Here is a 23,893-nt window from a genome sequence, read left to right as displayed (position 1 = left end):
AAGTTAACTCTCTGTCCCAAATTTAGGCAATATCGGACAATAAATGCGCCTTTTATGGGCCCAAAACCTAAAACTGAGAGATCGGTCTATATGGCAGCTATATCTTAATCTGGACCAATCTGAGTGAAATTGAAGAAGGATGTCGAAGGGCCTAACACAACTCACTGTCCCAAATTGCAGCGACATCGGATAATAAATGCACTTTTTATGGCCCCAAAACCTAAAACTGAGAGATCGGTATATGTTAGATATATCCAAATCTGGACCGATTTGTGTCATAATACAGAAGTATGTCAAGGGGCTTAACTATATTTACTGTCCTAAATTTCGGCGACATCGGATAATTAATGTGGCTTTAATGGGCCTAAGACCCTCAATCGGAGGAACTGTCTATATGGCAGCTATATCCAAATCTGGACCGATCTGGACCAAATTGACTAAGGATGTCGAAGGGCCTAACACAACTCACTGTCCCAAATTTCAGCAAAATCGGATAATTAATGTGGCTTTTATGGGCTTAAAATCCCAGGATCGGTCTATATGGCAGCTATATCCAAATCTGGACCGATCTGGGCCAAATTAAATATAGATGTCGAAGGGCCTAACACAACTCACTGTCCTAAATTTCAGCGAAGTCGGATAATAAATGTGGCTTTTATGGGCTTAAGACCCTAAATCCCAGGATCGGTCTATATGGCAGCTATATCTAAACCTTAACCGATCTAAACCAAATTGGCGAAGGATGTCGAAGGGCCCAACGTAACTCACTGTCCTAAATTTCAGCAAAATCGGATAATAAATGTGGCTTTTGTGGGCTTAAGATCCTAAACCGGAGGATCGGTCTATATGGCAGCTATATTCAAACTTGGACCGATCTGAGCCAAATTGACGAAGGATGTCGAAGGGCCCAACGTAACTCACTGTCCCGAATTTCAGCGAAGTCGGATAATAAATGTGGCTTTTATGGGCCTAGGACCCTAAATCGGAGGATCGATCTATATGGCAGCTATATCTAAACCTAAACCGATCTGAGCCAAATTGGCGAAGCATGTCGAAGGGCCTAACAAAACTCACTGTCCCAAATTTCAGTGAAATCGGATAATAAATGTGGGTTTTATGGGCCTAAGACCCTAAATCGGAGGATCGGTCTATATGGCAGCTATATCTAAATCTAGACTGATCTGACCCAAATTGGCGAAGGATGTCGAAGGGCCTAACAAAACCAAATTTCAGCACAATCGGATAATAAATGTGGTTTTTATGGGCCTAAGACCATAACTCGGAGGATCGGTCTATATGGCATCTATATCTAAACCTGGACCGATCTGAGCCAAATTGACGAAGGATATTGAAGCGCCTAACATAACTCACCTTCCCAATTTTCTGCAAAATCGGACAATAAATGTGGGTTTTATGGGTCTAAAACATTAAATCGGCAGGTCGGTCAATATGGGTCTGATATAGCCCACTTTCGAACTTAACCGTCTGTCGTCCGTCCGTCCGTTTGTCCAAATCACGATAGCGATCGAACGCATAAAACTAGCTTGAAATATTGCACAGATACTTCTAATTGATGTAATTTATTGGGGATTGCAAATGGGCCATATCGGTTCAGATTAAGATATAGCTCCCATATGAACCGATCTCCCGATATGACTTCTTGAGCCCCTGGAAGCCCCAATTTTTCTCCGATTTGGCTGAAATTTTGCACATAGTTTTCTGTTATGACTTCAACCAACTCTGTCAAGTACGGTCCAAATCGCTCTATAACCTGATATAGCTCCCATATAAACCGATCTCCCGATTTGACTCCTTGAGCCCCTGGAAGCTGCAGTTATTGTCCGATTTGGCTGAAATGTTGCACATTGTGATCTGATATGACTTCAACCAACTCTGCCAAGTACGGTCCGAATCGGTCTATAACCTGATATAGCTCCCATATAAACCGATGTCCCGATATGACTTCTTGAGCCCCTGGAAGCCGCAATTTTTGTCCGAGTTGGCTGAAATTTTGCACATAGTAATCTGATATGACTTCAACCAACTGTGCCAAGTACGGTCCAAATCGATCAAGAACCTGATATAGCTCCTATATAAGCCGGTCTCCCGATTTGACTTCTTGAGCCCCTGGAAGCCGCAATTTTTGTCCGATTTGGCTGAAATTTTGTACATAATGATCTGATATGACTTCAACCATCTTTGCCGAGTACGGTGCAAATCGGTCTATAACCTGATATAGCTCCCATATAAACCGATCACCCGATTTGACTTCTTGAGCCCCTGAAACCCTCAATTTTCATTCGATTTTTGTGAAATTTTGCACATTGCGTCTCGCCGGGATTCGAACCCAGGCGTTCAGCGTCATAGGCGGACATGCTAGCCCCTGTGCTGCCTAATACGTGTGCAAAATTTCATCAAAGTCGGTTCAGATTTAGATATAGCTCCGATTACAACATAGGTTCCATGTAGTACCTAGACTCGGTAATTTAGGGTACTATATTTTGCCTTTCCTAACTGGTTGTGTATCATAATATTGCTTAAAACATATTTTTATGACACTTTGTATTTTAATTGGAATAAGTGATTAACTAATTATTCAATTATGACGAAAGGCTGAGTTTATGATATAACAAAGCAGAACTATGCCGACGCAAAATTATGAAGATTAAATAGTACAGAAAAAACTAAACTAAATAAAGAAAGTAAATAAGCGATAAGTTCAGCCAGACTGAATGTAGATTAGCAACCCTAATGGATTATGCTACAAAATTTCTACTTATAAACTCACTTCAGTTATTTTTTGTTTCCAAAGGAAGTCGAGCTAAATGACCATGAGAATTACGTTAGGAGGAATGCGTTGATTATTTAAAAGATACAGAAAAAAGAAAAAATCACCTGATCAACAGATCCTTGCACATAGATTACATTTCAAAAGGTGACTAAACTTTCTTGTTCACTGCCATTGCTGCTGCTAGGGTCCACATGACTATTGGGGCTCCCGTCTTTATAGCAAATTTTTGTGGTATTTATGATGGTCAACAATCAAATTTCATATCATGCTGAATAAATACCACAAAAATGAGCCACTAAGCTAGGAGTACCGAGGGATTATAAACCTTTTGTCGACTGGTTCCAAATTTGCCTATTAATATTCCATTTAGAAACCGGAGGCAAATTGTCCGATTCAAGTTTAACCTCAATGAAAAGGGGCCTCCTGTTTTATATCAGAGTCGAAACGGCGTGCCGCAGTGCGACATTTCATTCGGGAGAAGTTTTTACATGGCTGCCATACAAGTTTTCAAATGGCATAGTTCCTCACAAATGTCGTCAGCATTAGGAGGGGATAACCACCGTTGACAATTTTTTTCTGATGTTCTCGAACCCAGGAGTCAGCGTCATAGGCGGCCATTTGCTATTTGTTTCTCTCAGATCCTTATGTTGATGGAAATGAGCCAAATCGGTCCAAAACTTGATATAGCTGCCATATAAGCCGATCACACATTTTTACTTTTTTAGTATCTACAAGACGCAATTCTTTACTGATTAGGCCAAAAATTAGTTTTGTGCTTGAGGACCCAAAGGTAAATGTCGATCTGTATACCCTACACTACTACTCTGGTACAGGATATTTTAACTTTCTGCATTTGCTTGTAATACCCAGAAGAAGAGTGGTCGACCCATTGATGTCTGACAATGAGTGATTGTGAGTGCGTCTGTCTATCTGCCTGTATGTTCGTCTATGTGTCTGTCTATCTGCCTGTATGCCTGTATGTCTATCTATCTGTCCGTCTGTACGTTTCTCTATCCATGATAGACTCCGATTGCCTTCCAATGGTCAATAATTATCTTATAGCTCCTGGTATTGCTATTAAGGAGAAGAAAACGTTCCCTTTCCCGAAAGCCCAAAATACCGGGCTGCTTTGCTGGACGGGTAATTGAACTTCAAATCCAACATTTTGAAAATGACAAATAAGGCAACTCTTGCCTTATACATCTGCAAGATAACCATTGGCAAAAGTTGGGGGATTAAACCGCGTGTCATGCACTGGGTATATACTGCAGTTGACAGACTTATAATGCTATATGCTAATGTGGTCTGGTGGACTTTGCCTCAAAAGTCCACCTGTAGTTCAATACCCAGCTAGATCCAAGGGACCATCACAACTGCACTAAAGACGACCCAATGATGCACTGAATTTGATGCTACATCTAATGCCTCTGGACATATGCTAATGTGGTCTGGTGGACGATGCTTCAAAAGTCCACCTGCTGTTCAATACCCAGCTAGATCCAAGGGACCATCACTACCGCACTAAAGACGACCCAATGATGCACTGAATTTGATGCTACATCTAATGCCTCTGGACATATGCTAATGTGGTCTGGTGGACGTTGCTTCAAAAGTCCACCTGCTGTTCAATACCCAGCTAGATCCAAGGGACCATCACTACCGCACTAAAGACTACCCAATGATGCACTGAATTTGATGCTACATCTAATGCCTCTGGACATTGTGGCTATACTATTTGCTGCGAACACTGCTGTGAGATTAAGGGAGCTTGCTCTTTGGTCATGCAGCACCTACGGACACAGTGTTCTCCTTGATACAATACACGATGTTCCAGGCAGGGTGGATTACACATTGTGGATGGTTCAACGGTAGATACTAGAATGCGTCTCTCTTCTCCTTTTGCTGCGGTATCACAATGGACGAAAACGTCTAAGTGAGTCTGATGGGAGACTGTTACTTAAACCTTAACTAACCTAACCTACCCTAGATATAGCTGTCATATATATCGCCCGATTTTGACTTATAGAGCTTTTGTCAGGGTATTTCTTAGGAAATTTTTTCAAAAAATTTACACATATATTCTTTTAAGACTTTGACTCTATGTGACGATTTTGATTAAAATCGGTTCCTTTATTAATCTCCCAAAGGGGAGAGATACAGGCTGTTGACCATGAGAATGAACATCACTGGAATGAAAGGTTTTTTTATTGATTGTAGAAAAGAATATTGAACTCGTAGAGACATTGGGCGCATAAAAGACGCATTTATTACTTAATCTCTCTCTAGTCTACCACAGTGAGTTAAATTTATCCAATCGACATCCGTACCGACTTTGGTCAAGATCGGACGATATTTTGATATAGCTGCCATATAAAGGGTGATTTTTTTGAGGTTAGGATTTTCATGCATTAGTATTTGACAGATCACGTGGGATTTCAGACATGGTGTCAAAGAGAAAGATGCTCAGTATGCTTTGACATTTCATCATGAATAGACTTACTAACGAGCAACGCTTGCAAATCATTGAATTTTATTACCAAAATCAGTGTTCGGTTCGAAATGTGTTCATTCACCGTTCAGCGATGAGGCTCATTTCTGGTTGATTGGCTACGTAAATAAGCAAAATTGCCGCATTTGGAGTGAAGAGCAACCAGAAGCCGTTCAAGAACTGCCCATGCATCCCGAAAAATGCACTGTTTGGTGTGGTTTGTACGCTGGTGGAATCATTGGACCGTATTTTTTCAAAGATGCTGTTGGACGCAACGTTACGGTGAATGAACACATTTCGAACCGAACACTGATTTTGGTAATAAAATTCAATGATTTGCAAGCGTTGCTCGTTAGTAAGTCTATTCATGATGAAATGTCAAAGCATACTGAGCATCTTTCTCTTCGACACCATGTCTGAAATCCCACGTGATCTGTCAAATACTAATGCATGAAAATCCTAACCTCAAAAAAATCACCCTTTATATATCGACCTCCCGATTTGATTACTTGAGCGCCTGAAAGCCGCAATATTTGTCCGATTTAGCTACAATTTTGCACATAGTGTTCTATTATGACTTTCATAAACTGTGCTAAATACAAATCAAATCGGTCTATACTCTAATATAGGTCCCATATAAACCGATCTCCCGATTTGGCTTGGAGCCATAAAAGACGTAGTTACTAACCGATTTCGCTGTAATTTGGAAGGTCTAGTTGTATTAGGCCTCTTAACATCCGTGCCGAGTATGGTTAAGATCAGACTATATTCGGATTTATCTGCTATGTACATCGATCTCCCGATTTAAGATCTTGAGCCCCAAAAAAAAAAACATTTAACGACTGATTTCCCTGATATGTAGCACTATGGATTGTGCAAGGCCCTTCTGATATCCGACCGGAGTATGCCTATCCCTCGATTTAAGGTCTTTGAGTCATAGAAGGCGCATTTATTACCAAATTTCGAAGCGAGTTGTATGAGGAGCCTTGTAATTCTTTCCAAGTTTGGTACAAATCGGAATACTCGTATATTTGTACACAGCTGTCATACACTGGGAAAGAAGTTGGCTCAAATTTTAAGATTTTTTCTTATTCCTAGGTTTTTAGCAATGAAAACGAACCAAGGAACCAAAATTTTCAAATAAAGATGCTATCTTTAAATTAAATTTCCTATTTACTAACTGACAGGACCAACTGTTTCCAATTTTGATCGCTGATTAATTTAGGTTTAGGGCCTAAAAAAGGCGCATTTGTTGCCATTTGTTATCGGATTTTGCTGAAACTTGGTGCAGAGAGGTGTGCGTACCGATTTTGGTCCAGGTCGGGCTATATTTCTATCTATGGGTCCATAAATGGTGTAGATTTTATCGGATTTTACGGAAAGTGGTTTATATATATCTAAGGTGGTGGGTATTCGGACCGGCTCAATATAAACCATTTTTGTTTTGCATTAATCTCCCAAGGGGAGTATTAGAGACTGATTGATCATAAACATGAATATCACTAGAAGGAAAGGTTTTTATTGATTACCAAAAAGAAATCACCAGACATACAAGCGGATCAGACAAAGAATCAAACACAAAATTAGGGAACGTTTCGGTGGTTAGTTTGGCCACCTTCATCGTGTTTTCTTTGGGCATGCTGTCTGCCGGCGCACAGTTCATAGCCTGATTTTTTCTGGTATATAAGCTTAGAACAGGAGGCCACCGTAGCGCAGAGGCTAACATGTCCACCAATGACGCTGAAAGCCTGGTTTCGAATCCGAGCGAGAACATCAGAAAAAAATATCAATAGCTGTATCAAGCTCGATCGATGATCGATTCGGACCATATTAGACACGTATGTTGAAAGTCATGAGAGAAGCCTTTGTACGAAATTTCTACCAAATCGGATGAGAATTGCGCCCCCTAGAGGCTCAAGAAGATCTGTTTATATGGCAGCTATATCAGTTTATGTACCGATTTGCGCCATACGTTGCACAGTTATTGAAAGTCATAACAAAACACCTCATGCAAAATTTCAGCCAAATCGGACGAGAATTGCGCGCTCTATTGGCTCAAGAAGTCAAGATCCAAGATCGGTTTTTATGACAGCTCTACCAAATTATGAACCGATTTGAATCATACTTAGCACAGTTGTTGGTGATACCAATACACTACGTGCAAAATTTCAATCAAATCGGATGAGAATTGCGCCCTCTAGAGACTCAAGAAGTCAAGACCCAAGATCGGTTTATATAGCAGCTATATTAAAACATGGACCGATTTGAATCATACTTAGCACAGTTGTTGGTGATACCAATACACTACTTGCAAAATTTCAGTCAAATCGGATAAGAATTGCGCCCTCTAGAGGCTCAAGAAGTCAAAACCCAAGATCGGTTTATATTGCAGCTATTGGGTTGCCCAAAAAGTAATTGCGGATTTTTCATATAGTTGGACCGATTTGGCCCATTTACAATCCCAACCAACCTACGCTTATAAGAATTATTATTGAAAAATTTCAAGAGGCTAGCTTTACTCCTTCTAAAGTTAGCGTGCTTTCCACAGACAGACGGATCGACGGACGGATGGACGGACAGACGGACGGATATGGTTAGATCGACTTTAAATGACATGACGATGAAGAATACATATACTTTATGGGGTCTCAGAGGCATATTTCGAGGTGTTACAAACAGAATGACGAAATTAGTATACCCCCATCCTATGGTGGAGGGTATAAAAATGATCAGCGTTTGTGTTCCCCTTCTAACGCTGGCGACATTTGTGAGGTACTATGCCATGTAGGGTGCCCCAATAGTCGAATTGGTATCGTACTTGGACTACCAGTGCGGAGGTCGTGGGTTCGATTGCCGCCAGAAGCCTTGGTCTGTCGCTACTGTGGTATCACAATGAACTAAAAATTGTCTAAGTGAGTCTGTAAAGGACTGCCACTCTTACCTAACCTAACCCATGCCATGTATGAACTTCTCCCCAAAGAGGAGTCGAAAGGCGTGCCGCAGTTTAAACATGGCATGGGTTAGGTTAGGTAAGAGTGGCAGTCCTTTACAGACTCACTTAGACAATTTTAAGTCCATTGTGATACCACACTAATCGCACTGCGGCACGCCGTTCTGACTCGGCTATGATGGGAGGCCCCTTATCATTGAGCTTAAACTTGAGTTGGACAGCATTTATTGGTATGTGAGAAGTTTTCCCCTGTTTCTTAATGAAATGATCATGGCCAAATTTTCATTTGAGTTGTTCCTGAGTAGTATGTTACAGATCTCACCATATTTGGATAAAACTGCCATATAGATTTACCATGCTAAACCCATTTAAGCCTATTTATTAGCCATTTTCTCCGAAATATCGGACATTGAAATGCGTTAGACCCCTCTGGGCTGAGTTTGGAACAGATCTCACCATATTTCAGTATAGTTGCTATCATTAGATAGACGATGAATTTTTCAACAATTTTTTAACGATATTATATATCCGAGGTTGTGAGTATCCAATGTTTGTTCCGCGCAAATTTCACTTTGTTTTTAAATATTTCTTAACCCAGAAATCAATCAATTAACGCACTTTGTCACTTGTTTCCACTTGTTGTTCAAAAATTTCTTCCTATTTTGCATTTTTTTAAGATACAAATACTTACAATTGTTGGCAGATGTGGACATGTAACATTATCCTCCAAAGTACCACCTGACATGCGGGGCTCAAAGTACCAAGTCCTCTGCGGCATAAATGACACTGTGTTATTAGCATACCAAGTGATGTTATTTTTGACTTTATCCTCGCGGAAGACATAGGGGCCAACACGTTCAAAATTTGGTTTAACACCTTTCACTCGAACTTGTTCGGGATTGGTCCAGTTGTACAAATACATGGCCAGGTACACAGGCACTGGTGGCACAGTCCAAAATTCATAGGTACGCCCACCAGGCTTAAGGGGCAGCATCTGTTACAAAAACAGAACCAATAAAAATTTTTAAATTATATAGAATTTTTTTTGGTCCTCGTCTCATTACCCTGAAAGTAACTCTCTCCACAAAGTCGGGCCACCACAAAACTCCCAGTAATCCACAGATCAGGAACATAGTGCTTATGCCAAAGACCCATATTTTCTGTTGTGTCTGCGAGCAACAGCGGCAACACATCTTAAGGCGATCAGCGTTTGATTGGAATTAATAAATGAACGAAAATCAATAATACTGCAAAGCCAAGTGATTTGTTAAAGGCTAAATTATTTGTTTTTTTTTCTATTTTTTTTTTTTTTTTATTTCTACCCTCTATTAACAACAAGACGTACTGCCGCAACAAATCGAAATGAATGTCAAGTCAATGCTAGTCGTCAACTAATATTCGAATTGTCGATTAGAAATTGTAAAAAAAGTAAGAAAAAAAAAAAACAACTTCCCCAGTCATATCGTTTGTCGTCACTTTGTTGTGGACTTTTTCTTTGTGCCCGCATCATTAAGGCGCTATTTTGTCGTACTGCATTGCATTGGTAAGCAATTGAGTTTTGTTTTTGAATTTTTGAAATAAATTCTATAACAATGGATTAGTGGGAAATTATCTGATAACTTATCTGGACAAATCACCAATCAGATCTTAAAAAAAAAAAAATGTCCGAGAACATCTGTCCCATTGAGGCAATTGATAAGCGGCAGGCTTTACAGCTTATTGTAGCCATAAAATAAAGTAGCTGCTGATTATATAGTCATTATAAGGGCAAATTGATTTGACATTTCTGTGCACATAAATCATATTGAAAAGAATTTCTTTCGAAGTGACAACATTTTCAAATGGCCTTATTAAGATAGAGCAGGAAGCAACTCCGCAGACAGTTTAATAGAGTATGGACTTTAAATGATTTAAAGAAAATTAAACAAGTAAGGACGGACTGAAGTTAGACAAAATCAACCTTTTGATATCCTACACACGTTGAATATGCAGGTTAGGTTAGGTTTAACTGTTAGTCCCCTATCAAATTCAATTAGACATTTTCGTCCATTGTGACAACACAGGAACAGGAGAAAAAAGATGCCTTCTGGTTCCTATAAAGGCAAATTCGTTCAAATTTGTTAACATCTAACGAGCAAAAAAGGCATTAAGTTCGGCTGGGCCGAGGGTCCTAATGCGCCTGATATAAGCAAAATCGGTTAATAAATTCACCTTTTATGGGTCTAAAACCTTAAATCGGGAGTTCGGTATATGCGGCAGCTATATTTCATACTGAACCCATCTGAGCTGTATTGCACAGGTATGTCGAGGAGCCTAACACAACTCGCTACACCAAAATTTCTGCGAAATTGGACAACAAATACCTCTGTTATGGGCTCAAGACCTTAAATTGGGAGATCGGTCTATATGACAACTATATCCAAATCTAGACAGATCTAGGCCAAATTAAAAGAGAATGGCGAACATAACTTACTGTCCTAAATTTCAGCGAAATCGCACAAAAAATGCTCCTTTTATAGACTCAAGACCTGAAATCGAGAGTTTTGTCTATATAGCACCTATATCTAAATCTACACTGATGTATTCCATATTGCATAAGGATGTCTAGAGGCCTTACACAACTCACTGGAACTAAGACATTAACTTGGCAGATCGGTCTATATGGGGGCTATATTAAAATATAGTTCAATGCAGTCCATTTTCAAAAAAAAAAAAACAAATAAAGGCGTGCTAAGTTCGACCGAGCCCAACTTTGGATACCCACTACCTCGGGTATATATATTCAAGACACCTTTCACCAAAATCCGGTGTAAATTGCATACGTTATGTCCCATAGCAATTACATCGAAATATGTTCCGAATATAAAATGAATATGCCCCCATCCTTCGATGGTGGGTATAAAAGCAAGTAAAAGCCACCATGAATCGCATTTGTGGAACTCTCTTCCCGGTATCTCTTTTCAGGAAAATAAAGGGTAAAAGAAAACATTTGCTATGTTATTGTAACAATTTCAAGTTAATGTTAATTTCTAACCATAATTGAATTGAATATTGGAGACCATAGTAGAAATCATTGTGTAAAATTCCAGCCAAATCTAGTAAGAATTACGCCCTTTAGGGGCTGAAGAATAAAAGAGGGAGATCGGTTTATAGGGGAGCTGTATTAGGCTTTCAACCGATTCAGACCATATGTTAAAGGTCATGGCAGAAGCCGTTGTACAAAATTTCAGCCAAATCGGATAATAATTGCGCACTTTAGAGGCTCAAGAAGTCAAGATCCCAGATCGGTTTATAAGGCAGCTATATCAGGTTATGGACCGATTAGAACCATACTTAGCAAAGTTGTTGGAAGTCATAACAAAACACCTCAGGCAAAATTTCAGCTAAATCGGATAATAATTGCGCCCTATAGAGGCTGAAGAAGTCAAGTCCCTAGATCGGTTTATATGGATCGGTTTATATCGAAAATCCTAAAAAACACGTTATGCTAAATTTCCGCCAAATCGGATAAGAATTGTGCCTTCTAGTGGCTCAAGAAGTCAAGATCTAAGATCTAACTTTTGCACCAAATTTCGTGAGGATCGGTTTATAAAATATTGATTGATTGAGTCCAAGTTGGACGAACACACTTACATATGGAAGATATATCAAAATTTGAACCAATTTTGTTTGAATAGGTGTCATCTTCAACAAAATACACAAATGAACATGGACATACAGATACACGGATGCGGGTAAAAAACAAACACAGTAGTGGTGTAGGGTATAAAAAGTAAATGGCAAAGACCAATTTATCGATTTAACAAAAATTTTGAATTGATGATGCAAATTTCAGTTTTTTATTAGATAAAAAAGAAAACAGGTGAAAGTAAGTACGCCTTTATTTGTTTTTTTTTTTATCTAATAAAATTTGGAGCTTCTAAGAGCACAGAGCCACCTCTCGACAGGCGAAAATTACTCTAGATACTGATACTACCCGTGCTGTGGTATGGCTCCGAATCATGGGTACTTGCGAAAGCAGATGAGTGTTTGAGAATAATCCTGCGTAAAATATATGGCCCAGTCTGCGTTAATGGAGAATATAGGCGTCGTATGAACCACGAGCTGTATGACGAAGCACTGTGGGCCGAACGGCAAAAAAATTGGAAATAAGTCTACAGATTTTATCTGTTGATCTTAGCGATATAAAATGTTCTAGACTTTTGGAGAGGAGGACATATGAGAAAGTGCTGTTGTAGGTCCATATCTTAAATACAGGGTGCCAAAGTTGAAAACTTCTGACTAATTCAACCTTCCTGGGGCCATAACTTTTGATCTACTGCAACGATGTGCATAATTAAGGACTCTAGAGAAAAAGCTTGGCGAGACCTAAAAACTTTGCCTAACAATAAGTGATCAACTTTGGCACCCTGTGTCTCACCCTGGATTATATATATGAACCTACAGCAGCACTTTCCTGATAGCCTATGTCCTCCTCTATAAATGTCTTGGTCGTTTTGTACCGTTAACATTAACATTTAATTGTTGTAGACTTATTTCCATTTTTTCCGTTTGGAGCACTGTGCGACTTTAGCATAGGTAAACGCATCAAAATACAACGGTTGCGCGTCATGCTAGGTCATGTTGTCGGAATGTATGAAGAAGCGCCAGCAAAGAAGTCTTTTAAAGGCGATCATAACATAAAATGAACAAGTAAAAAGGCATTAAGTTCGGCCCGGGAGACCTAGAACTATCCACTGTTTTAAAACTACCCAAATCTCAGCGAAATCGGGTAATAAATAAAGCTTTAGTGGGCTTCAGACCCTTTATCGGCAGATCGGTCTATATGACAGCTTTCATTAAATATAGTCCGATTTGATCCATATTTATGTCAGATGTTGGAAGGCTTAAAATAACGCACTGTTTGAAATTTAGCGAAATCGGATAATAAATAAAGGTTTTTCTGGGCTTCAGACCCTTTATCAGCAGATCGGTCTATATGGCAGTTTTATCTAAATATATAGATGTATAGTCTGATCTGAACCACATTTGGGTCAGTTGTCGGGAAGCCTTAACCTACTTACTTTTTTAAATTTCAGCAAAATCGGATAAAAAATAAAGCCTTTTTGGGCATTGGACCTTTTATCGGCAGATCGGTCTATATGACAGCTTTGTCTAAATATAGTCCGATCTGAACCATATTTGGGTCTGTAGTCGGGAAGCCTTAAAACTACTCACTGTTTCAAATTTCAGCGAAATCGGATAATAAATAAAGCTTTTATGGGCTTCAGACCTTTTATCGGCAGTTCGGTCTATATGACAGCTTTATCTAAATATAGTCCGATCTGAACCATATTTGGATCAGTTGTTGGGAAGCCTTAAACTACCCACTCTTTAAAATTTAGCGAAATCTGATTAAAAATAAAGCATTTATGGGTATTGGACCCTTTATCGGCAGATCGGTCTATATAGCAGCTATATGCAAATATGGTCCCTTTTGCCCGTTCAAGAACTTAACCAGTGTGCATCAAAAAGATGTACCTGTGCCAAATTTCAGCTCAATATCTCAAATTTTGAAGGCTCTAGAGTGATTACAACAGACGGACGGACAGACGGACAGACACACGGACATCGTTAGATCGTCTTAGAATTTTACGACGATCCGAAATATATATACGATGTGTTGCAAACGGAATGACTATGACTATGAATATACCCCCTATCCTACGGTGGTGGGTATAAAAAGTTAGGACGTACTCAAGTCGGGCAAAGCCCCATGGGTATGTAGGTCAAGTCGTTCACATTTGTTTAAATTAAAAAAACAAGTAAAAGCGTGCTAAGTTCGGCCGGGCCGAATCTTATATACCCTCCACCATGGATCGCATTTGTCGAGTTCTTTTCCCGGCATCTCTTCTTAGGCAAAAATAAAGGATATAAGAAAAGATTTGCTCTGCTATTAGAGCGATATCAAGATATGGTCCGGTTTGGACCACAATTAAATTATATGTTGGAGACCTGTGTAAAATGTCAGCCAATTCGAATAAGAATTGCGCTCTTTGTGAGCTCAAAAAGTAAAATAGAGAGATCGATTTATATGGGAGCTGTATCGGGCTATGGACCGATTCAGACCATAATAAACACGTATGTTGATGGTCATGAAAGAATCCGTCGTACAAAATTTCAGGCAAATCGGATAATAATTGCGACCTCTAGAGGCTCAAGAAGTCAAGATCCCAGATCGGTTATATGGCAGCTATATCAGGTTATGAACCGACTTGTACTTTATTGGACGTAGTTGTTCAAAGTACCAATAAAAAACGTCTTGCGAAATTTCAGCCAAATCGGATAGGAATTGCGCCCTCTAGAAGCTTAAGAAGTCAAGTTCCCAGATCTGTTTATATGACAGCTATATCAGTATATCAGGTTTTGAACCGATTTGAACCATATTTGGCACAGTTGTTGGATATCATAACAAAATACTACGTGCCAAAATTCATTCAAATCGGATAGGAATTGCACCCTCTAGAGGCTCAAGAAATCAAGACCCAAGATCGGTTTATATGACAGCTATATCAGGTTATGGACCGATTTAAACCATACTTGGCACAGTTGTTGGATATCGTAGCAAAACACGTCGTGCAAAATTCCATTTAATCGGATAAGAATTGCGCACTCTAGAGGCTCAAGAAGTCAAGACCCCAGATCGGTTTATATGGCAGCTATATCAGGTTATAGACCGATTTAAACAATACTTGGTACAGTTGTTGGATATAAAAACGAAACACGTCGTGCAAAATTTCATTCCAATCGGATAAGAATTGTGCACTCTAGAGGCTCAAGAAGTCAAGACCCAAGATCGGTTTATATGGCAGCTATATCAGGTTATAAACCGATTTGAACCATACTTGGCACAGTTGTTGGATATCATAACAAAACACGTCGTGCAAAATTTCATCCAAATCGGATAAGAAATACGCACTCTAGAGGCTCAAGAAGTCAAGACCCAAGATAGGTTTATATGGCAGCTATATCAAAACATGGACCGATATGGCCCATTTACAATACCAACCGACCTACACTAATAAGAAGTATTTGTGCAAAATTTCAAGCGGCTAGCTTTACTTCTTCGGAAGTTAGCGTGCTTTCGACAAACAGACGGACGGACGGACGGACGGACGGACATGGCTAAATCGACATAAAATTTCACGACGATCAAGAATATATATAATTTATGGGGTCTCAGACGAATATTTCGAGTAGTTACAATCAGAATGACGAAATTAGTATACCCCCCATCTTATGGTGGAGGGTATAAAAAGGCGTTAGATACCCACAACCTCTGGTATATATGTCAAACACTTTTTGTCATAATCCGTTGAATAATGCATAGTTCATGCCCCCATATCAGTTTTATCGAAATATGGTCCGGTTTGGATCGGGACAATATGGGATTCTAATGAAATGTATTCAAGAGCAGAGTACGAACTTCATAATAATAGTTGGGTCCAAATACCTGGGGGGCCGCCCCAAACCCGAAACCTGTTAAAATAGATTTATTTGACGATCATGACAATATGGGACTCAAATGAAAGGTATTCGGGAGTAGATTACGAATATGGTCAGGAAGTAAAAATAGGTTTTATAATTTATTGATAACGGAAGGGGGCGGACCCTCCACCGTTAGCCCAAAAACACCACCCAAAATCAAAAGTCGACCGATAAGGACAATATGGGTAACAAATGAAAAGTATGCGAGAGTAGATAACGAATCTGGCATACAAATTCATATCGAAGTATGGGTGAGGTGACCACCACCCACACAAAAACTCCCAAAATTGACACATAAGCCAATCACGGATATATGGGACTCGGTTTGTTTGTTCCGTATTGACTGAAAAACGGCAAAACCGATTTTCTCGAAATTTTCGCATTTTGTGTAGGTTGGTGCGGAAGGAACCAGTATCGGTATCGGTATCGGAAGGGGAACGGATCCTCCCCCTTATCCCAAAATCAAAAGTGGACCGATCGGAACAATATAGGTATCAAATGAAAGGTATTGGAGAGTAGAATACGAATATGGTATTAAAATTTGAGTCTAAGTACCCATCGGGCCGCCCCAACCCCAAAACTCTCCCAAACAGACATATTGGACGTTCATTTCAATATGGGCCTCAAATGAAAGGTGTTCGGGAGTAGATTTCGAATCTGGCATACAAAATCAGATCGATGGAAGGGGGTGTCATGCCACCCCTCAAAAACGCCATTAGACGCATAATGACTATATGATACTTGGCTGAAACGATATATAATTTTTAGATATCGAGTGGAGGCGGGCCCTCCCCCTTACCTCAAATACGCCACCCAAATCCGAAAGTGGTCCGATGGGCACAATAAGGGTATCAAATGAAAGGTATTGGAGACCAGAAAACGAATATGGTATTAAAATTTGGGTCCAAGTACCCAGCGCCCAAACCCCAAAACTCCTCTAAACAGATATATTCGACTTTCATGTCAAAATGGAACTCAAATGAAAAGTATTAGGCAGTAGATTATAAATATGGCATAAAAAATTTGGTTCAAGCAATGGGAAGTTTCCCCACCCCCAAATACCCCTAAATTAGTATATTAACCGGCCATGACTATATGGGATTCAAATGAAAGGTATTTGAGAGTAGATTACAAATTTGAGATTAAAATTTGTGTTCAAGTCTAGATGGCGCTTTTACTCCAAAAAATACTTCGAATAGGCTAATTGACCCATTATGACAATATGTGACTCAAATGAAAGGTATTTAAAAGTAGAAAACGAATTTGATATCCAATTTGGGAGCCAAGTGTTTGGGGGTACGCCCTAAAGCACCCCCTCAACTGAACTTCATTTCCGACTATGTCAATATGGGGCTCAAATCAACGGCATTTGGGAGTAAAGAACGAATTTGATATTTAGCTTCAAGGCAAAGCGCCGGTGGCCGCCCCAGCCCCAAAACACCCTCCAAACGGTTCATATATACCAACCATGGCAATATGGGAATCAAATTAAGAGGTTTGCGAGCGGAGCAACAATTTTGTATCCATATTTGAGTCGGAATTTCTGTGGTGCCATCACTCCTCTAAAAATCACTTCTCATTAACCTAATTTTCAAATAGTTGATAGTAGAGCACGAAGGGTATTTTGACTTGGCGAACTTGATATTGGCCCCGAAACTCCCCGTAAACCGAAAATATCGACCAACGGTTGACGCTGCCAATGCTGTTTATACCCTACACCACGACTGTGGTACAGGGTATTATAAGTTTGTGCATTTGTTTGCAACGCCATGAGCGAGAAGAGCTAGACCCATTGATAAGTATATCGATCGACTCAGAATCACTTTCTGATTCGATTTAGCCATGTCCGTCTGTGAGTCCATTTATTCTTGCAATCAAGGTACAGGGCGTATTAATTCCAATCGTCACGAAATTTTGCACATGTCACTTTTTTGTCTCAAGGACTAACGGTATTGATTTTGATAAAAAAATCATTAGAGAAACCAGCCAGAAATGTCTGACAGGGGCTAACCCCCTTTAAAAAACAATAAAATTAGCAAATTTTGTCAAAAACAAGAAGTTTTTCAGAATCCCCACCCCCCAGAGGCCTTTCACGCTTATGGGGTATTTAATAGCCAGCAACGATGGACTTTTGCCTTACCTTACTTGTTTTCTTTACATACTTTATCTGGAAGGGTTTAATACGCACACGTTTATCTCTATTCCACGCCTTGTTGTTAAATTGAGCACATATTTTGAAATGTTACTCATATTTGTTTACAATATGTTTGTTTGTTTTATTTTCATATTCAAAATACTTCGGAGTGAGTACCGATTTAATCAATATTTCACTATAAACTACTTCTTGCACAAATTCTTAACTTCGATAAGTAGTTCAAGTGAACTTAGATGGCATACATGCGTACATAGTCAGATACAAAACACACAGCAATGCCTAAGTTCGCCTTAACCCACACGCATATCTGGCAGCCATACAAGTCAATCTAAGCTGATATAAGCGGTCATTAAACTGAGTCACAGAATCGTCTACTCTATCACGTGCAAAATTTTCTGGCAATCTATTACCATGTTTTTGTACGACAATAATGGGGGTACATTCATTTTGTCATTGCTTATGTAACACATTTCTGAAGCTATCATGGGTATAGAGTGGTTGTTGTTGTTGTAGTAGCAGTGTGTGGTACACTGAGGCGGCAGCATTTGCCGATGAAAGAATTCATCGGGTCAATCCGGTATTTAAAACCGGCTGCCATGGAATTGGGTATAGAGTGGTGATCTTATAAGGCGATCTAGTCATGTTCGTCCCTTAGTCTGTAGGTTGAAATCACGCTCCAGTTTTAAGAGTAAAGATATTGAGCAGCTACTTTGCACAGCAAATTTTCTTTTACGATGGAAGATATTGCCCCAATTCAGACCCATTTCCCGATAACATTTCTTGAGATCTTAAAAAAAGTATTCTGCTTCTATTTTCCTAACGTTTAAGAATAGTTAGAGGGGTCTACCCTCCTCGGACAATCTTATATATAACTAGAGGTTCAAGAAGTCAAGACCCAAGATCGGTTTATATGACAGCTATATCAGGTTATGAACCGATTTGAACCATACTCAGCACAGTTGTTGAATATCATATCAAAACACGTCGTGCAAAATTTCATTCAAATTCTTTAAGAATTGCGCCCTTTAGAGGCTCAAGAAGTCAAGACCCAAAATCGGTTTATATGACAGCTATATCAGTTTATAAACCGATTTGAACCATACTTGGCACAGTTGTTGGATATCATAACAAATTACGTCGTGTAAAATTTCATTCCAATCGGATAAGAATTGCGCACTCTGGAGGCTCAAGAACTCAAGACCCAAGATCGGTTTGTATGGCAGGTTATGAACCGATTTGAACCATACTTGACACAGTTGTTGGATATCATAACAAAACACGTCGTACAAAATTTCGTTCAAATCGGATAAGGATTGGGCACTCTAGAGGCTCAAGAAGTCAAGACCCAAGATAGGCTTATATGGCAGCTATATCAAAACATGGACCGATATGGCCCATTTACAATACCAACTGACCTACACTAATAAGAAGTATTTGTGCAAAATTTCAAGCGGCTAGCTTTACTCCTTCGGAAGTTAGCGTGCTTTCGACAGACAGACGGACGGACGGACAGACGGACGGAAATGGCTAGATCAACATAAAATTTCATGACGATCAAGAATATATATACTTTATGGGGTCTCAGACGAATATATCGAGTAGTTACAAACAGAATGACGAAATTAGTATACCCCCATCTTATGGTGGAGGGTATAAAAATTAATTTGTGTTTGTTTGTAGGTTTGTTTGTGTGTTCCTTATAGACTCAAAAACGGCTGAACCGATTATCTTGAAATTTTCACTGATGGTGCATAATAATTCCGTGAGGAAAATAGGGTACCACATTTTTTGATGTCTGAAGGGGGGCGGACCCTCCCCCTTACCCTAATTTTCAGAAATTAGGGTAAGGGGGATCTCGGAGATGGGTGATGCTATTTAAGCCAGATTTTGTGTGCTCTCATATAGTACCCTAAATATAAAAGTTTGGTATCCAAATTTCGGATGGGGTACCTAGGGGGCCCGCCCCACCCTAAAACCTACCAAACATATATTTACACCAATCACTACAATATGGGACTCAAATGAAAGGTATTTAGGATAAGAAAACGTATCTGATATCCAATTGTCGGACCAAGTGTTAGGGGGACCACCCCAACCCCCAAAACACCACTACATCAGACATATTTACCGACCATGCCAATATGGGACTCAAATGAAAGGTATTTGCGAGTAGAATATGAATCTGTTATCCAAATGTGGGATCACGTTCACCCCTTCCCCAAAACACCCCCCAAACAGGACTTATTTACTGACCACGGGATTTTAGGGCTTAAATAAAAGGTATTTGAGTATAGAATTTTAATCTGATATCCAAATATTGGACCAAGTGTTTGGGGGGCCGCTTCTCCCCACAAACATCCCCCCAAGGGGACAAATTAACGACCATAGCAATATGGGACTCAAATGAAAGGTTTTTGGGAGTAAAGCACGAATCTGATATCAATATTCTGGAAAAGTTTCTACGGGGCCACCCCACCCCCACAACACCAACCAAATAGGAAGTAGTTGCTGACTATTTTTATGGGATTAAAACCCTAAATTGGAAGATCGGTCTTTATGACAGCTATATCTATATAGTATGATCAAAATCGTATGTGGGTCGGATGGGGGGAGAACATAACCTACTCACTTTTTCAAATTTCAGCGAAATCGGATAAAAAAACGGTAAGGAAGGGCAAAAGTCGGGCGGTGCCGACTGTATAATACCCCACACCTACCCTATAAGTACAATGTGGGTCCTATATCATATTCTGAACCTCGGCGAGCAAATATGTTCAAACTGTAATAACTGCGGTCGACAAATGATAACTTTATGGCAAATTACCCAAAATCTGACGAACATATATATGGGAGCTATGTTCAAATCTGCACCGATTTCGAGCAAACTTCTCAGATAATGTGGTAGTCGTGGAAGAAAGAGTTGTGCAAAATTTTTGCAAGATTGGTCAAACAATGCGCTTGCAGTGGCTCCAGGGGTGAAAATCTGGCGATATACATATATGACAGCTATATATAAATCTGGGCCGATTTCTATGAAATTTACCTGTAATATCGAGAGTCATAGAAAAAACCTTCCTGCAAAATTTCAAGAGAATCGGGTAAAAAATGTGCACATTCTTGCAATATTTCTCAAAATCGGACGAACATATATATGGGAGCTATGCCTAAATCTGAATCGATTTCGAGCAAACTTCTCAGATACTGTGGCAGTCGTCGGGGAAAGCGTTTTGCAAAATTTTGGCAAGATGGGTTAATAAATGCGCTTGCACTGGCTCTAGGAGTGAAAATCGGGCGATATATATACATGAGAGCTATATCTAAATCTGCACCGATTTCCATGAAATTCATTAGTAATGTTGAGAGTCAAGAGGAAATTGCCCCGGCCATATTTCGAGAAAATCGGTTAACAAAATACCATTTTATTGCAATATTACTGCAAATCGGACAAACATATATATGGGAGCTATATCTAAATCTGAACCGATTTCGTAAAAATTTTACAGACATTGTGGAAATCGTCGAGAAACTCGTTGTGCGAAGTTTTGGGAAGATTTGTCAATAAATGCTCGTGCAGTGGCTTTAGGAGTGAAAATCGGGCTATATATATATATGAGAGCTATATCTGAATCTCGACCGATTTCCATGAAATTCACCAGTAATGTCGAAAGTCATAAAAAAGTCCTTCCTGTCAAATTTCGAGAAAATCGGTTGGCAAATGAACATTTTATTGCATTGTTACTGAAAATCGGACGAACATATATATGGGAGCTATATCCAAATCTGAACCGATTTTTTCCAAAATCAATAAGCTTCGTCTACAGACAGAAAAACATGCCTGTATCAAATTTGAAGACGATCGGATAAAACTGCGACCTGTACTTTGTACACAAATTAACATGGACAGACGGACAGACAGACAAACGGACGGACAGACAGACGGACAGACAGGCAGACAAACGGACTTACCCTACATACCGTATGTGGTGTAGTGTATCAAAAGATGCGGCTTTGGTCGACTTCAGCCCTTCCTAACTTGTTTGAATATTTTATCTGTAAAACCCGAATACGCATAGATCAATATACTATTGCACGCGTAAGTGATGATAAGCGGATAATGTCTCAAAAAGTGACTCATAATGTTTATTATTTTTTAGTGTTTTGTTTAGTTCCTCGCTGTTATACACATCTGTAAAAGCGGCTGGAATTTAATCAATAATTCATTCACTATGTCTGGTGCGTGTGAGATATATTTCTAATCTGACATGAAATTTTGTGATATGTAGATAGATTGGCCTTAGACCACTTATTCTCAAATGAGGTTAACGCACGTGCCTAGATGGAATATAACCAATAGGCTACTAGGAAAGAGTTGTATATAGATGTCAAATATTAGCGTATCCATGCTTAGTTTGGTGGTGGGAAAAGGGGGGTGGAGCTGTAAAACAAAACCTACAGCAGCCTAGAGATTCTGTAGTAACCTCTAGAATTGTTGTCAGCACATATATTTTTATACCCACCACCGAAGGATGGGGTATATTCATTTTATCATTCCGTTTTCAACACATAGAAATATCAATTTTCAACCCTATAAAGTATATATATTCTTGATCGTCCTAAAAATCTAAAACGATCTAGCCATGTCCGTCCTTCTGTCCGACTGTGTGTTGAAATCCCGCTGCAGTCTTTAAAAATAGAGATATTGAGTTAAGACTTTGCACACATTCTTTGTTTTTGTCTATAAACAAGTTAAGTTCGAAGATGGGCTATATCGGACAATATCTTGATATAGCCCCCACATAGACCGATCCTCCGATTAGGGTCTTAGACCTATAAAAACAAAATTTATTATCCGATTTTGCTGAATTTAGGGACAGTGAGTTATGTTAGGCCCCTCGACATCCTTCTTTAATTAAGCCCAGATCGGTTCAGATTTGGATATAGCTGCCATATAGACCGATCTCTCAATTTTAAGGTTTTGGGCCATAAAAAGCGCATTTAATGCCCAATATGGCTGAAACTTGGGACAGTGAGTTGTTTTAGGCCCTTCAACACCCTTCTGTAATTTGGTCTAGATCGGTGCAGATTTGGATCTAGCAGTCATATGGACCGGTCCCTCGATTTAAGGTTTTGGCCCCATAAAAGGTGCATTTATTGTCATATGTCGCCGAAATTTGGGAGAGTGAGTTGTTTCAAGCCCCTCGACATCTCTCTGCAATTTGGCCTAGATCAGTTGAGATTTGAATATAGCTGCCATATAGACCGATCTTTCTATTTAAGGTCTTTGGCCCATAAAAGGCGCATTTATTTGATTTCGCCGAATTTTGGAACAGTGAGTTATGTTAAGCCCTTCATAATCCGTTTTCAATTTGGCCCAGATCGATCAAGATTTGGATATAGCTGCCATATAGACCGATCTCTCGATTTAAGTTTTGGGGCCATAAAAGGTGCATTTGTTGTCCATGTCACCGAAATTTGGAACTGTGAGTTGTGTTAAGCCCTTCAACATCCTTCTTCAATTTGGCCCTTATCAGTTCAGATTTGGATATAGCTGTCCATAAAAGGCGCATTTATAATCCGATTTAGCCGAATTTTGACACAGTGTCTTATGTTAGGTTTTTCAACGTCGTATATGGTTCAGATTGGTATATATTTGGATATAGCTACCAAAAAGACCAATATTTTGTTCTACAAAATTGAACAAGGACCTGTGCTTATTAGACCACTCAATGTCCGTGCCGAATTTGGTCCAAATCGGACCATATTTCGATATTGTTGCTATGGGGCCATAAGTTATGCATTTTTCACCGGATTATGGCGAAAGGTGGTTTACATAAATACGCGAGGTGGTGGGTATCAAATGTTCGGCCCGGCCGAACTTAAAGCCTCTTTACTTTTTTTTTAAAGAGCCTATATCGTTGGTGGGCAACGTAGAGCAGTGGTCAGCATGTCCGCCTATGACGCTTAAGGCCTGCGTTCGAATCC

At 39.5% G+C, this 23,893-nt stretch overlaps 1 protein-coding gene across 3 annotated transcripts in view; it reads right to left on the bottom strand.

Moving 5' to 3' along the window:
- LOC106093730 (protein croquemort) overlaps positions 1-23,893 on the bottom strand; it is a 91,486-nt gene that overhangs the window by 13,736 nt on the left and 53,857 nt on the right. For 2 of the 3 annotated variants that reach the window (XM_013260863.2, XM_013260862.2), the window contains exons 2-3: positions 9,294-9,422; positions 8,921-9,223 (exon numbers count right to left, since the gene is read on the bottom strand). In XM_013260863.2, coding sequence (XP_013116317.2) covers positions 8,921-9,223; positions 9,294-9,422 — 432 coding nt within the window. Of the gene's footprint in view, positions 1-8,920; positions 9,224-9,293; positions 9,423-9,551; positions 9,611-23,893 lie in introns of those variants that run through there. The other variant, XM_013260864.2, reaches the window with a different exon arrangement.

This window comes from Stomoxys calcitrans, chromosome 3 (genome assembly GCF_963082655.1).
Source record: "Stomoxys calcitrans chromosome 3, idStoCalc2.1, whole genome shotgun sequence".
Classification (NCBI taxonomy): Eukaryota; Metazoa; Arthropoda; class Insecta; order Diptera; family Muscidae; genus Stomoxys; species Stomoxys calcitrans.
This window is presented reverse-complemented; position numbering and strand designations above follow the sequence as displayed.